The sequence below is a fragment of the Eschrichtius robustus genome, chromosome 11 (assembly GCF_028021215.1).
Source record: "Eschrichtius robustus isolate mEscRob2 chromosome 11, mEscRob2.pri, whole genome shotgun sequence".
Lineage (NCBI taxonomy): Eukaryota > Metazoa > Chordata > Mammalia > Artiodactyla > Eschrichtiidae > Eschrichtius > Eschrichtius robustus.
Window position 1 is genome coordinate 8,985,114 of NC_090834.1, and position 16,244 is coordinate 9,001,357.

Here is a 16,244-nt window from a genome sequence, read left to right on the forward strand (position 1 = left end):
CACAAAAACACAAAACTCTAAAACTAGGGGGTGAAGGAAGATAGTATTTAAACTGGTCACTGGCCGGCGCATCCCCAGGGTCCCAGAGCAGAGCTTCCTTGAAATAGTTGGAGGCGGGTCCCATTGACTAACGTCATCCCCATGACTCACGCAGTCGGCTCTTCCTTAGTGTGTGGAAATGAGACAGTCAGGATGCTGGTGGGACAGGTTGCTGGAAATGATCACTGTGGTCTCTGAGAGCCATCCAGACATACCTCACTGTTGGGAAGTCCCCTCGGCCATCACTCCACAGATCCCTGAGCGCCCTGGATGCTTGGACTGAGTGAGGAGAAAGAGTCTTAACGTCCTAAGGAAGAGCTCAGAATGATGGGGCCTTCCAATCCCCATCAGTTCTTAGCACTTGGGTGTCCAGAGTCTGGGAATGGAAAGAGGCTGTGCCAACGGCATGTCCAGGGGTGAGTCACGTAACTGTGGGGCAAGGGCCCCTCCCCAGCTGCTGCAGCCTCCAGGCTCCATTCCTGCAGTACAGCACTGGTGCCTCTCCTCGCTGAGTCACCTGCCCGTTCCTACTCAGCGGAGGACAGCGCTAGTCATGAATCTGAATTCCTTTGAGACTTGCCCTCTTACCCCCCCAAGGGAAATTTATACCATCTTTCTGGATTATAGAGATTTGAGTCAAATCAGGCTGCCATCAAATAATTAGCAGAGAACTTGTTTAGTCTCCCCAAGTCCAATGTATAAGCAGAAGAGACTAAAGAGGACTGCTAACAGCAACGTTCCTGGGGAGCAGGTAGTCACTGGGTTAGACAGGCCTGGGGGGCTCTGGACCTGGGAAATCCCAAATTGGCTAGATGTGCAGTAAATCCGTCTGTCCCACCACATCCTTTCTTGTTCATCCTTGGCTGACTTCAGTGTCCATGTGAATACCTCCTTCATCACTCTGTCCCCACAGATCCCTGACCCCATAAATTCTACTCCGCTATGCCTGGCACACACATGCCCAGGCACGCGCCATGGAGTTTGTCACTGCTCTTAGTTCCTCCACTTCTGAAATACCAAGCTCTATTCTCTGACCCCAATTCCTATTCTTCCAGCTCTGTCACTCTGTTACTTTAACTCTATTTTTCACCCCTTGGAAATGCCCAGTTTGGAGAGACCACAGTGTTCTCTTGCTCTAATTGTCTTAATCAGTCTTGGTCTGCATTTGAGGGGAAAGAGAAGAAAGAGTGAAGGAGGCCTTCCTCTTGATAGGCTGTGAGGGCCGTGGCTGCAGCTGGCACCGAGGCCAGGCTGAGAAGGGGGAGGAAGGGAGGGAGTCGGCTGGGTTAGGGGCCCCACAAAGGAGCTGGCCAGGAACAATGGGGAACAAAGGCTGGACATTCTTCCGCTGAGTCTCCAGAGCCTGGCCTTGGCCTTCCGGGAACAGTTCCAGGAAATGTCTGAGATTCCAGATTTGGAAGGAAGAGACCTGTAAACACGAGCTGGGCTCTGAGAAGGGAGAGCAGCATCTCTGTAGGCAGGGGGTGGGGAGCCGCGGGGTGAGCACTGACATTGCAGGCTCACAAGCTACAGTCCTGTCTGCTCTAGACATGAGGTTTCAGGGCTGGAAAAACTCTTAAAGGTCATGTACTCCAACCACCTTTCCAGGGCCTGAGAAATATCCCTGCCAAGGATGCTCAAATAGTTTCAATGACGGGATGTGCATAAAAATAAATATATCACAATATTGGCTAAGCTTTACTGATCACTTACAATGCATTAGGCACTGTGCTAGGTGATTTTATGCTTTATCTCCTCTCACTCTTACTGCAGCTTTCAAGGTAGGAACTATTATTATTATTATTATTATTATTATTATTATTATTATTATTATTCTCACTTTACAAATAAGGAAACTGACTTTCAGGGGTTAAGTCACTTGCCCGAGGTCTCCCAGAAGCTTATCTCATCTGTCTCTGGGCTGACTAGGCGCACAGAGTGGGCGTCTCCCAGACTGTCCAAGAGCCTGTGATCTTCTCTGTCTTCTGACCTACCACCCTGACCTCTCCCCGGGAAACGGGCCAGGGCATGACAAGACACTCTTGCTCCCCGCACTCGGCTTCCGGGGCCTGCTTTCCTCTACCCTCAGCTTCAGAATGCTGTGCCCTGACATTCCACCTCTGGGTTTTCACGCCACTCTAGCAGGGGGTCGCTTGGAAGCCAAGGGATTGGGATTGGGATTCAAGGGTTCCATAGAGGCTTGGGGTAAAGGATCAAAACAGTGGCTGGAGTTATGGTTAGGCTGCGGATTACCTCTAAGAAATCCTAGACTAGATCACAAGATAAACCCTAGGGCAGGGCTTGGAGTCAGAGGTTATGACTAAAGGATCAAGGTCAGAGACTTTCTCTCCTCTGGTCTCCTCCCAGTTCTCCAAGGCACTGAGGGCCAGGCAGGAAGCATCGGTTTCCTCAAAGCCGCTTCCCTCCTGGGGCAGAGTCTCGGTCACAAACAACCACCACCACCGCGCCCGCCCCTCCTTCCCTCCGCTGTGAGCTCAGAGCAGTGGGACAAAGTGCTACGGACGAGGACAGAGGCCCGAGGGCAGCCATGGGCTCTGGAGGAGTTTGCCTCCTCGGGGCCCGTCAGCCCCTGCCTCTCCTGCTTCTGCTCGTCACAGGTGAGTGTGGCCCTCCCCACTCCTAGCCCACGCTCCGCTCCGTTGGTCCGAGGCCTGGCCGAGGCAGGGAGGAGACCCCCTTGCTCCTTTGCTTCCCTTTTGCAGTGGGGGGTACCAGAGACGACGGTGGTGATGACGATGATGGTGATGTTGAGTGTGAGGCAGACAGACTGAGAGCTCCACTGGCCCTCACCTGGGTGCCCCGCGCGCATGCTGGCCTTCTCCCCTCCCAGCTAGCGTGTTATTGGGGAACTGATCTTCAGGCAAGAGGAGGAAGATGAGGCGTGCAGGGATTTGGGGGCCCTATTTGTAGTCAGACTGGGCTCCACCTCCTTTTCTCTCCCAGGAGGCATGGCTCAGGACTCCCCACCCCAGATCCTCATCCACCCCGAGGACCAGCTGCTCCAGAGCCCTGGCCCGGCCAAGATGAGCTGCCAGGCCTCAGGCCAGCCACCTCCCACCATCCGCTGGCTGCTGAATGGGCATCCCCTGAGCATGGTGCCCCCAGACATTCACCACCTCCTACCTGACGGAACCCTCCTGCTGCTGCGGCCCCCTCCCCGGGGACGTGCCCACGATGACCAGGCCCTGTCCACAGACCTGGGTGTCTACACGTGTGAGGCCAGCAACCGGCTGGGCACGGCAGTCAGCCGGGGCGCTCGGCTGTCTGTGGCTGGTGAGGCCTGGGCGGGGAGACTTGGGAGTGGAGACCTGGGCTGGGGGTGGCCCTAGATGGGAGACCTGGGAGGTGGGGCTCTGAAGAGTGAGCTCAAGGCAGCGGAAAGGTAGGTAATGCAGAACGCTGGGAGATGCCAAGGCGGGACCTGGACGTGGGGACTGGGTCCCGCTCTCTGCGACCCTCCCTCCTCCCCACAGTCCTTCGGGAAGATTTCCAGGTCCAGCCTCGGGACGCGGTGGCCACAGTGGGCGAGCAGGTGATTCTGCAGTGTGGGCCGCCCTGGGGCCACCCAGAGCCCACAGTCTCATGGTGGAAGGATGGGAAACCCCTGGCCCTGCAGCCAGGCCGGCAGTCGGTGAGTGTAACCCCCTTCACCTCACCCTGTCCTGGCCACAACTGTGCACACCCGAGGGACTGACCCGCCCCGTGGCCCAATGTCCCCCTGCAGAATTTGAGGAAGGGGAGGCAGTGAGGCCTTAGACTTCCCTCCCCACTCAGAGGCCCTCCCCGCAGGGGAGACTTCACAACGCACCTGGTCCTGACAGGTGTCCAGAGGTTCCCTGCTGATGGCAAGAGCAGAGAAGAGTGACGCAGGGACCTATATGTGCGTGGCCACCAACAGTGCAGGACGACGGGAGAGCCGGGCAGCCAGGGTGTCTGTCCAAGGTAAGGGGAGGGCGGTCAGGGCCAAGGTCGGGGGCTCCAGTTAGGGTGGTGCGGTCTGCTTTTGGCTGGGGTTAGGGGATGTGGGAGCGGAACCCGGGATCAGGGTCAGAGCGGCGGGGACCCCATTTAGGGGTGGTTCCCCCGTCCTAGAATAGAAATCGGAGTGCTCTCAACCTGGGCGAGCTGCGAGTTCTGGCCCCTCTGTGGCCGAGGGATGTCCCACTCCTCAATTCCTCCATTCTGGCCTATGGGCCCCACCCCAGCCCTGTGCTCCCCACAGAGCCCCAGGAATACAAGGAGCCCCTGGAGCTTCTGGCTGTGCGCATTCAGCTGGAAAACGTGACCCTGCTGAACCCAGACCCTGCGAAGGGCACCCAGCCTGGTCCTGCTGTGTGGCTCAGCTGGAAGGTGAGGCCCAGGACCTGGGCTGGAGCCCGTCACAGCTTCAGAAAGGGCTGGTCACGAGAGCCCTGAGCCCTCCTCTCCCTCTGGACTCTTTCCCAGGTGAGCGGCCCTGCTGCACCTGCCCAGTCCTACACGGCCCTGTTCAGGACCCAGGCTGCCCCCGGAGGCCAGGGAGCCCCGTGGGCAGAGGCCCTGCTGGCTGGCTGGCAGAGCGCAGAGCTTGAGGGCCTCCACTGGGGCCAAGACTACGAGTTCAAAGTGAGACCATCCTCCGGGCGGGCTCAAGGCCCCGACAGCAACGTGCTGCTCCTGAGGCTGCCTGAACAAGGTCAGGGACAGATGCCCCCCAAAACCCAACAATATACCCCCAGCCCCTTTTTGTCCCACTCTAGCCGGGGGGGATGGTGGGTCCCACCCCTGGGCTCCCTCCTGCCCTGGCTCAGCAAGCAGAGCTGAGAAAGGCTCTTAGTCTCATCAGTATGGCTCTGACCCTGTGTCCCATTCCAGCTCTTTTCCCTAGAGCCTTCTCCCTCAGCATCCCTTACAGCCTCTCTCCCTCCCCCCTCCCCAGTGCCCAGTGCCCCTCCGCAGGAGGTGACCCTTTTACCTGGCAACGGCAGTGTCCTGGTGAGCTGGGTCCCACCACCTGCTGAAAAGCACAATGGCATCATCCGTGGCTACCAGGTACCCGCCACAAACTGACACACCCCCTCCTAGTGGTGCCAGGAGATCCCTCTTCCCTGGCATCCTGTAGACACTTGCTCTGGGCACTAAGAAATGGTACTTGGGCAGAGAAGCAAGGGAAACTTACTGTTGTTGGGCAAGGACCCTACTGTCTGCCAGACGCTGCCGAGCACTTACTTACACAATCTCATTTCATCTCATAGCCCACCCTGGGTCATTGTCCCCAATTTACAGACATGGAGAGTGAGGCTAAGGTCACAGGTGCGGGAAACAGAACAGGAGTCAAACCAGGCCGTGTCTGACTCCCAGCTTCTAAGGCAGTGGTGTCAGAGGGTGGTGCCTGGACCAGCCAACTTCAGCATCACCTGAGAACTTGTTAGAATGCAGATCCTTAGGTCCTTTGCCAGGCTTTGTGAATCAGAAAGTTGGGGATGGACCCGGCAATCCGGATTTTATCAAATCCTCCAAGTGATCCTGAAGCACGCTGACGTTTGTGAACCACGGGTCTAAAGCCTATTTCGGCAGATTACTTTTGTCCCTCGTCTGTCGGTCTAGAGAGAAGTCTCTCCCACGCTGTAGGGGGAGGAGGAAATAGGACGTGTGGGTGCATGCGAGGGGCGTCCCCAGGTGAACGGCAGGACGGGGCGGCCACACGCCCGGAGTCTGATCCGCAAGAGGAAGGGCTGAGCTGCTGGGATGGTGCCAGGGGGCGAGCTCCCCTCTGTTTGCGTCTCAGGTCTGGAGCCTGGGCAACACCTCGTTGCCCCCCGCCAACTGGACGGTGGCGGGCGAGCAGACCCGGCTGGAGATCGCCACCCGCATGCCAGGCTCCTACTGCATACAAGTGGCCGCAGTCACTGGGGCTGGGGCTGGGCAGCCCAGCAGCCCTGTCTGCCTCCTTTTAGGTGAGGACAGTGCCCACCGGCCCCACCCAGACCCATTCAGGCCCCATCTCCGCCTTCCTCTCTCCCCGCTCACGCTTCCGGCTCCTCCCCCTCGTCTGCCCCACCCTCACTGCCTCGGCCGCCCCCTCCCCACTGAGCTCAAGTTCCCATACAGAGCAGGCCGTGGAGCAAGCTGCCCAGGAACCCAGTGCGCACGGGCCGTGGACCCTGGAGCAACTGAGGGCGGCCTTGAGGCAGCCAGAGGTCATTGCCAGCGGGGGTGTTGTGCTCTGGCTGCTGCTGCTGGGCACCGCCGTGTGCGTCCACCGCCGGCGCCGAGCTGGGGTGCACCTGGGCCCAGGTGAGAAGGTGAAGTGGGCTCCCAGGTGATCAGGTCTTCCCTGGGTCCAGCCAGAACGCTACAGGGGTTTAGACCGCTAGCCAGGTGCTGGAGACTCTGGGCTGACCCTTCCTCCTGCCCTCTCCCAGGTCTGTACAGACATACCAGTGAGGACGCCATCCTAAAACACAGGTGAGAGACGAAAGGGCCTGAGGCGAGGGAGGGGCAGAGGGGCCGAGGGACAGTGGAGCTGGGATGGAGAACTGGCCGGAGTACTAGTCTCCCCTACTGCCAGGCAATTTGGCATCCTAGTACCTGAATTTCCCTTGAACTTCAAGTGAGAATTAATTTCTCTTTCATTAATGTTCCTATCACACCACTTGACAAGGTGAGTAAACTGAAGACTCACGACTCAAGTGACTGCCCAAGGCTACACAGCTAGTAGCTGCCTTCTGAATTCCTAATCCAGTGCTCTTGTTACCAAGCTCTCATGAATACTTGCTGCACTCTCCTGCTGACTCGTTCTGCTAGGTGGAGAGTAACTAGCACAGGAGGACCAGTCTGATTTCTAATTTGCTCTGTACACTCAGCATCTACCTAGTAGTCCCTTTGGGTACAGGAAATCACCTGCCCACGGAGGCATCTTTCCTTCGCAATAATCCACCCGCAGTTCCAGCAGAGGGCGCTCTGCCCTTGCGTGATGGATTCTTACTCCTTGTTCTCAGCAACGGAGCCCGCCTGCAGGTACATCTGCTCCAAGCGCGTTTGGCTGCCAGAGCAAGTCTCCCATTATGAGACACGACACTAAAAAAGAAAACATCCTTTTTTCTCCTATTGGCTGAATTTTACACTAAATAACCATTTCATCTCGGCCCACCTTCTCCTGTTCTTTATCTCATTAGATCTCCTCTGGGAGATTTCACATTCCAGGTCTGCACCTTTCAACAGGAATTTATCAAGCACCTACTGTGTGTGAGACACATCCAGCTCTACCATTTTGCTGTCAGTTTCTTGGCCCAGAGCAAGGTTCTGTGCTGGCTGGTGCTGTGTTCCTGCGTTGTTCTGTGCTCATTGGTCTTTCCCTTCCAGCTACCTCCTGGGCTTAGTCTGCTCTGCCCCGAACTTTCTCTGGCTCCCCTGGGACTTCACCCCTTCTCCCTGAGGGAGATTCCACTCTGATCACTTTGTTCATTCATTCCTTTAGAACAGCTTCCATCTAGCAGAGACAGCCACGCAAGCATAAATGCAATCCAGAGTTGGGAGTGCAGAAACATGTACAAGTACAAGGGGGGGAACTATGGGAGGAAGAAGATTTCACATTTACCCTGACAGTTAGAAGGGGAAGGGCAAAGGGAACAGCAAGAAATAGCCTGTTGCGTTCATAGGGAAAGACAACCCTTTTGGTCTGGCTGGGGCATACTGTGTGAGATGGGTCAGAGCAAAGAATAAGACTGAGGAGCTGGAAGCCAGACCAACGACGGCCCTGTTAGCCATGCTAGGCAGGTGGGCTCTATCTTGGTAAATGGGGAGCCACTGAAGGTTTTAGGCAGAAAAGTGCTTTGGTCTGATCCCTGCCGCATAGTGTCCCATTCAAAGGGAAGCAGGCTAGAGGTAGAGAAGCCAACATTCAGGTAGCAAACTCCTGATCTGCTGGCTGAGTGATCTCACATTTCTTCTTCTCAACTTACAGCATCAGCCTTGTAAGGAAGGCCTTACTGTTGCCATTTTACAGATGGAGAGACTGGGGCTTAGAGAGGCTAATGGACTGAGTGGCCCAGGGTTGCACAGCTAGGCTGCAGCAGATCTGGCTCCAGGTCTGTGTTCTTTTTGTCTCAGCCCATAGCTATCTCTCTTTGATACCTCCTAGCTCTGGGCAACTCGGACTTGCCCTGATCCCAGGATAAGAAAGCGGCGCTGAGTTTGGGACAGCAGATCAGAGATCTGAAGGAGACTGTGAGGGGCTGAAAAGTAGTGAGAATAACACCCCACCCCTTCTGCTACCCGCTGAGCTGGAGGTCTTGGCCAATCTTGTTCTCCCTCCACCCCACCCTCCATTGCCCAGGATGGATCACAGTGACTCCCCGTGGCTGGCAGACACTTGGCGCTCCACCTCTGGCTCTCGGGACCTCAGCAGCAGCAGCAGTCTCAGCAGCCGACTGGGAGTGGACCCCCGGGACCCACTAGACGGTCGTCGCTCCTGTGAGCATGTCCCGAGGGGGTGGGGTGGGCCTGGCAGTGAAGCAGCGGGTCCCAGGGCTGGAGAAGGGGGGCATGGGTGGGATGCGCTCACCATAATTCCTCCTGTCGTTTTTATTGCAGTGATCTCCTGGGATCCCCGAAGCCCCGGTGTGCCCCTGCTTCCCGACACCAGCACTTTTTATGGCTCCCTCATCAATGAGCTGCCTTCCAGCCCCCCAGCCCGGCCAAGTCCCCAGGCCCCAGCTGCCAGGCGGCTCACACCCCAGCTGGCCAGGGCCTCCAGTCCCTGGCCCAGTTCGGACAGCCTCTGCGGCCGCAGGGGCCTCTCTTCTCCGCGCTTGTCTCTGGCCCCTGCAGAGGCTTGGAAGGCCCAAAAAAAGCAGGGTAAGGATGGGAGGATGCACACGGCCTGAATCGGGTGGTAGGGGGGACAGGAGAGAGCGTGGGGTGACCTCGACGCTGGGTGTGGCCCGCACCCCACTCACAGCCTGTCCTGATGGACGCCTATCGCCACGCACCCAGCCCGGAGTGTGCTGGCCTTAGCTTTTCTTTACACCGTGCTCTTGCTTGGGTTTTGCCACACTAGCAGTGAGCCTTGTTTCTGCAACCAGCTCAACTCAGCAAACATTTAATAAGCACCACTGTATGCCAGACGGGGGACACAGAGACACCAGATATAATCCTTACTCTCTACGAGCTCAAAGTCTAACGAAAGTGCCTGACCAGTGCACAGATAATTCTAGAACCTGGAGGGGTGTCACCAGTGCTAGCCCGATGCCTCAGGCACTCATGACCTCTCTACTACGCACTGTGTCCATACGTACTACGTACGTGCATGATATATGGGTCTGCCCAGGTACCCGCCTCCAACTGGCTTCCCAGAGAATGAGTATTTCCTTTCTGTCCAGACTTTTCTCCTGACTTCCGGCTACCTGCTTTGACTTTCTAGAGAGAAATAATTATAGTCTCTGTTTCTTCAGCAACTACTCTATGTGAGGTGCTTTACTTATATTTGTTTTCAAATATTTCATTTAACCCTCACAACGTATTGGCTAGGTGCTATTTCTCTAATTTTACAAGATTGGGAAAGAGGATCAGAATTGGGTAACTTGTTCAAAACTCCATGTCCATAAGCTGCAGATCTCAAATTTGAAGCCAGAATGGTCTGCTTCCAAAGGCTACTCTGAATCTCTCTGGGAGCACCCTTGGGAAATTCTATTCTCTCGCTGACTCTTTTCTCCTGTTTCTGAACATTGTCTGCACTCTCTCTGCTGTCTTCCTGAGCCTCCTGTACTGATTAGTAAGATTTACAAATGTTCAACAGCCAGTTTTGTTAAGTGGATATAATCCAACTTTTATTAAGACAAAGATGGATTCAGAGTAATTAAGAGCTTGTCCAATATCCAGAATTTTATGACTCTAAATATTAGCCAAGCTGGCATCCTTTCCAGCTTTGCCTCAGAGCTATTGCATTAGAAATCATCTGTGATAATGAAATACCAGCTAAAAAGAGGTTGCAGAAGTCTCATTTAAAAACTAGCTTTTCCATGGATAACCACACTAATTTGAATATAATGTATACCCTGTCTGAGAACATTAATACTACCCCACAAAAGGTGAGCAATTTTCTACACTCAGTTCTTAAGAAGGTTCCAATTCTGAGATGAAGCTTCCTAACCTCACTCAGAGATTCAGGTCCTCACTGCACCCCTTTTCTTCTCACCCGGCCCCACCCCACCACTGCCCAGGATGGGCTGAGAACAGCGACTCCCCTGGGCTGGTGGACACTTGGCCTACCTCTGGCTCTTTGCAGCGGCAGCAAGATCTCAGAGGCATGGAGCTCCTCTACTGCTGTCAGCTAGTCCGAAAGACTGCTTCCTTGACTTCTAAAACTGGCAGGCTCTCTCAGTGTCCTCTACCCCCTTGACTTGCTTATTCTTTTTTCTTTTCTTTTCTTTTTTAATAAATCTATTTATTTATATATCTGTTTGTGGCTGAGTTGGGTCTTCGTTACTGGGCCCGGGCTTTCTCTAGTTGCAGCAAGCGGGGGTTACTCTTCGTTGCGGTGCACAGGCTTCTCATTGCGATGGCTTCTCTTGTCACGGAGCACAGGCTCTAGGCTCACGGGCTTCAGTAGTTGTGGCACGCAGGCTCAGTAGTTGTGACTCATGGGCTCTAGAGCGCAGGCTCAGTAGTTGTGGCGCACAGACATAGTTGCTCCGCGACATGTGGGATCTTCCCAGACCAGGGATCGAACCCGTGTCCCCTGCATTGGCAGGTGGATTCTCAACCACTGTGCCACCAGGGAAGTCCCCTTTTTCTTATTATCTGACCTTAGTTGGGTTTTTTCCTCTGTGACTAATAATCTCACGACTGCTGTCTCCCGTGTCTAATCCATTATATCTTATTCTCAGTTCACTTTGCTGATACATATCATCAGTACATTGAATAGCCTCATTAAATAATTAATTCAAACAAATATTTATCGCAATTCAGGTGTGCCCAACAAGATTCCACCTAACCCTGATAACATGTTTACTGTATAGTTTAATTCAAATAATATTGAAACTAAATTCAAGTAATTCCAAGCAAGGTGGAAGGAGGGTTGTTTTGTTACCAGAATCCTTAGAGGAAATGATAGGAGCAGGGATGAGTATTGGCCTTTTCCTTCCCTTTCCACCCAAACCAACATAAACAACAGGTGCCCCCATTTCTGAGCTTAGTCAAGAAGCCAGGCACAAGACAAGACAAAGGTGATGAGAGCAGGGTTGGAGCACCCAAATTTGGCCTCCGGGACTCTCTGGGTCATATGACAATTAAAGGAAATGAGTAAAAACCAAACCAGCCAAAGTACAAAAGGAAACTTTGATGGAGGAAGTCTAGCTATTGTGTGGCTTTTCATCCCAGTGGCTCAGAAGGTCTGGCTACTGTACATGGATTCCTAGGGTCCAGATGGATTCTTGATGAATGCCTTGTCCCTGCTTTGAATCTGCCCCAGATCTTTGAAATCGGACTGACTAGACAGCTCTGTCTTGAGAGTCCTGCCTGGTCTCCGGTCCCCTTTCCTAACTGGGCTTCTGATCATGTGACACTGACCTGAAGGCTGTTTCTTTTCTCCTTTGCTCGATGTTCTCCTGTTCCTGGTCTTGGGAAAATCCTTTTCCCTTTATTATTCTGCTCCTCTCTGGTTTAAGCTGAGATCCATTTTGGTTTTGGCCTGACCAAGTCATTGCACACAGCCGGGTCTTCTGTATTGTCACACTTCACTCAGAGCCCTGTCTCCTAAGTGGCCACATGGGCCTGATGATAGCTGCCACCTTGTACATGATTCTTCTCACCTTGTGTTTAAACCTGCATCTCTAATATCATCCATCCATTCACTCATTCATTCAACACGTACTGAATATCCACGGGCAGGGCATTGCCTCCCTGGGTGAGACCAACACATCTTCCTGTTTTAAAGTTCCTCTTCCCATCAGCTGACTCTCTCCCTTCACACCTGACATGGTCTGGAGCTCCCTGGTTTTGTCTTCCTCATTCAGCTCAACTTGACAGCCCAACCCATCTCTCCAAGTGAGAGACACTTGGGTTTATCAGGGCAAGACTATCCAGAGCCATGTAAGATATTTGCAATGTGAGAAGTGGAAATTAACAGATTCTCTCCAAGAAAAGAAGGAGTATTTGCCTTCACGGAGCCAAAATTCATGACAGTAGGTAGCAATGTGAGGGTATAGAGATCAGGAAATTGGAATGTGTACAGTAAAGAGAAATAAATATATCTATTAGGTGCCAAAAACTTTCCAATCTGTTTTTAGTTAACTGGCCAAACCATGCTTTGCAGTGGTTGTTTACAAACGAAACAGGCTCAGGAAGGTTAATGGATTTACCTGAGGTCACACAGCTAATACGTGGCTGAGCCAGGCTGAGTGCAGGTGTTTTGACTCCAAGCTTAGTGCTCCTTCCATTATATCACAGCAGCCTGGATGGAGGGAGGTTCTTCCCTCTTCCCTCTGGGTTCAAGAACCCTAAAGCTTAACTGGATGACCAAGCTGAAGATAGAGCCTGTGGTTGAGGTCTGCAAGGCACACCCAGGCTTGGCCTCCAGCCACCCACTCTTTGCTTTGCAGAGCTGCACCAGGCCAACAGCTCCCCACTGCTCCGGGCCAGCCACCCCGTGGAGCTCTGGGCCTGTGAGTTGGGCAACCGAGGATCCAAGAACCTTTCCCAAAGCCCAGGTGAGAGGAGGGCGCTGCGAGGCAGGTGAGGGGGTGAGGCAGGGTGTGGGGCTTCTCCTGTCCCTGAGGAGGCTGGCTGGGTGCGGACAGGACTCTGAGGGGCTGGGTAGACAGGCAAACTGGGGCCCGGGGCTGATGGGGGTTCTGCTGTCTCACGCCCAGCCTGTCGTTCCCCAGGAGCTGTGCCCTGGGCCCTGGTTGCCTGGCGGGCCCTGGGACCACAGCTCCTCGGCTCCTGCAGTGAGCTGGTGACTCGCCCTCTCCCTGCAGCACCCCTCTCTCCTCGTGGACCCCCCTCTCAGAGTCAACAGACGCAGTAAGAGGGCACAGGCTCAGGAAGCAGGGCTGGGCACTGGGGGTGTGGGGTGCCTGCTGAGCGTGGACGGGGCTGGGGGAGGGGTGGCGGGGCCAGGAGGACGGCACTAACCATCCTGCCATCTTACCCCAATCAGGCACTCGGTGGAGCCCCAAGCCCCCTCCTGCCCCCCACTGCCAGCAGCCCCCGTCCCCGCCTTTATCCCCTCCAGTCCCCAGGCCTCTTCCCTCTCTGGCCCCAGCCCAGCATCCAGTCGCCTGTCCAGCTCGTCACTGTCATCCCTGGGGGATGACCAGGACAGTGTGCTGACCCCTGAGGAGGTGGCGCTGTGCCTGGAGCTCAGTGAGGGTGAGGAGACCCCCAGGTGAGTGGCCAGAGGGGCAACCAAAGGATACAGATGTGAGCGCGAGGCAGGAGCGTGCCTACGTCTGCTGCCTCCACCCTCCTCAACGGGGCTGTTTCTGCCACTCCACGCCCCGCCTCCCCCCTCCCCCCCCGACCGCGTCCCATCCCCCGTTTCGCCTCTTCCTAGGAACAGTGTCTCTCCAATGCCAAGGACTCCTTCACCCCCCATCACCTATGGCTACATCAGCGTCCCGACGGCCTCGGAGCTAGCGGACATGGGCAGGCCTGGAGGAGGGGTGGGGTCCGAGGTGAGGGGCGTGCTGTGCCCACCTCGGCCCTGCCCCACACCCACGCCCAGCGAGGGCTCCTTGGCCAACGGCTGGGGCTCGGCCTCTGAGGACAACGCCCCCAGCGCCAGAGCCAGCCTGGTCAGCTCCTCCGACGGCTCCTTCCTCGCCGACGCCCACTTCGCCCGGGCCCTGGCCGTGGCTGCAGACAGCTTTGGCTTTGGTCTGGAGCCCAGGGAGGCAGACTGCGTCTTCACAGGTACGTGAGATCACAGGCTTACTCCTCACCCCCACCCCCTGGAGTGGACACAGCTTCTCCCCAAGCAAGAGGCAAAGCATCCTAAGCATCGTCTTCGTCGTCGTCATCCCTAAAACAGCTAGTTTTTATTGAGGGATGACTATGTCCCAGGCACTATGATAAGTGCTTCACATACACTCAGCATTAACAGCAACTCTCTGAAGAATATTCTTTATCATTCTTTTCCAAATGAAGAAACTGTAAGTCCAACGGCTTTATTAGCTTGCTCAAGGTCACCTACCAGAACAAGGATAAATTGTTCAAGTTAAAATCACAGAGGCAGCCAATTGTACAGTCCATGCTGCTACCTCCAGGACCCTCTTACCAGATGTGGGTCTCCAGGAAAGGTCGCTCCCCAGCCCAGTGACTCGGATCCGTCCCCACTGTGGGAAGTTCTGTTTTCTCTCATACGTCCCCCTGTGCTTTCAAGGCCTTCTTCCTGTCCTGTGTGTGGCAGGATGGGAAGTCACTGGGCTGCCTGTTTCACGTGTCTAGCAGGTGGGACCGTCATCCCCAAGTCAACAGAAGGTAGTCAGGGCTCCCCATGGCCCTTTGGTGTGCCCTTCCTCAGACACTCTATTAGATCCCCTAGACCCATCTTACGAGCCCTAACTCTACCTTTTGCCCCGCAAAAAAAGCAGTCAGCCTTGTGGCGAATAGGAGAGCAAGGATTGCCTAGGACAGAAGGCCAGGGCTGGGCTAGGAGGAAAGAGTTCAAGCTGTTCTCTCTGAAGAAACCAACGGACATCTTCCTTTCCCTGGGGCAGAGGCTCCTGTGGATGTGGCCACTGGGGGTGATCGACCGAGTGGGGCTGGGTTATGTCTAGGGTTGGGTGTATGCCTTAAGCAGCCCCAAGCTCTCTGCCCTAAACTGGTCCATAAGGGTGAAGGACAACCCTCCACAGATACCTCTACCCTCCCTGACAGATGCTTTGTCACCTCCCTCCCCCCGGGATGACCTCTTCCTGAACTCCGCCCTCTCCCTGCCCCCGTGGGAGTGGAGGTCAGAGTGGTTGGAGGACATGGAGAAAAACCACACCCAGTGGCTGGGAAGGGGGCTGCCTCCCTGGCCCCCCACCTCTCGGATCTCGTCCCAGAGAAGTCAGCTCAGCTGTCCTGCGCCCAAGGCCGGCGGTAAGTGTCTGGCTGGCTGGCTGATGTGGCGATCTTGACTGCAGGGGTTCTTGGCAGTGGGGTGGGGTCCAAGAAGGCGCCTGGGGTCTGGCAGGAGAGCTAAGGAGCTGGGGGATAAATCCATCCTCCTTCAACTTCTCCTACAGACGCCTTGTGAGCTGATCCCGAGACTGCCAAGAGGAGAATCAGAACCCTCTCCCCTGTCAGCCACCAGCCTGGGCTGTGGACTGTGGGTCTTGGCCTGTGCTTCTCTGCAGTTGGGGTCCACCTCTCCCAGCCTCCAGAGTTCTCCGTCCCGGATTGTGAAAACAAATGAAAGCAAAACAAAATACGAACAAAGCGGACCTGGAGCCCCCGGGGGTGAAAAAATCATCTCCACCTGACTCCCAGCCCTTGCTTTTCCTTCTGCTTCATCCACGTCCAAAACCAGGTCATTTGGGCCTAAGAAGCAGCCCTAAATCCTGATCTCCCCACCCACTTGGATCACGGGAAGTGGAGGAGCCAAATGTCTGCCTGGACGACAGCAGTGGCTCACGGGAGAGGGCTGTGGAGGAAGGAGCTTCTCATCTCAGGGCCTCCCCTCTCAGCCCTTTCTGGACCATTCCTAGCTCTCTCCCCAAACACACCACGAAGGGACATAAAGAGAGACTCCACTGAGGCAGTGAGGCCCTATCTCAGCACCAAGACAAAGGGTTCAGGATGAGTCTAGGGAGGAAGATGAAGGAAGAGTGACGAACGTGGGACAAATGCACCCTCCTCACACTGTTGTCACTATAAGCTTAAGGAATTTGATACCATAAAGCTATGATGGCTTGAGTTCTATGAGGTCACTCTGCGGGGCACCATCCTGGGGAGGGCTCCTGGGTTAGAAAGGGATGCAGTGTTCATTGACACTCTGGCTGTCACTCCTTTCTGTTCTGTTGTGAATGGGGGAATTACCTGCAGCTTCCAGACTTTAAGCAGAATCCAGGGAAGGGAGGGGTGGGGGATTTTCGGGGGGGTCTGCTGGTCTTAGCAACTTGTCCTGCGAAGACAACTCCTGCTTTCAGAGGTCCCAGCTGCCCTCCCCAAAGACCAGTCCCAGATGGTTTCTTAAAATAGACAAAGTAGGGGCT

At 55.0% G+C, this 16,244-nt stretch overlaps 1 protein-coding gene across 3 annotated transcripts; it reads left to right on the forward strand.

Annotated features, from left to right (window-relative positions):
* The first annotated feature begins 207 nt into the window (after nucleotides 1-207).
* Nucleotides 208-15,945, forward strand: ROBO4 (roundabout guidance receptor 4). 3 transcript variants are annotated; one of them, XM_068556385.1, is made up of 19 exons: nucleotides 208-455; nucleotides 2,407-2,657; nucleotides 3,004-3,333; nucleotides 3,534-3,691; nucleotides 3,882-4,002; nucleotides 4,283-4,410; nucleotides 4,507-4,735; nucleotides 4,979-5,091; nucleotides 5,828-5,996; nucleotides 6,151-6,336; nucleotides 6,465-6,507; nucleotides 8,378-8,514; nucleotides 8,635-8,898; nucleotides 12,642-12,749; nucleotides 12,927-13,065; nucleotides 13,202-13,429; nucleotides 13,598-13,956; nucleotides 14,923-15,129; nucleotides 15,276-15,945. In XM_068556385.1, exons 2-19 carry the CDS (start codon nucleotides 2,588-2,590, stop codon nucleotides 15,284-15,286), a joined length of 3,000 nt encoding a protein of 999 aa, XP_068412486.1. In that variant the 5' UTR covers nucleotides 208-455; nucleotides 2,407-2,587; the 3' UTR covers nucleotides 15,287-15,945. The 3 variants fall into 3 exon arrangements, with proteins under 3 accessions (XP_068412486.1, XP_068412485.1, XP_068412487.1); XM_068556384.1 differs by lacking the exon at nucleotides 208-455 and having other exon boundaries at nucleotides 2,177-2,657; XM_068556386.1 differs by lacking the exon at nucleotides 208-455 and having other exon boundaries at nucleotides 2,177-2,657; nucleotides 3,007-3,333.
* The last annotated feature ends 299 nt before the right edge of the window (nucleotides 15,946-16,244 follow it).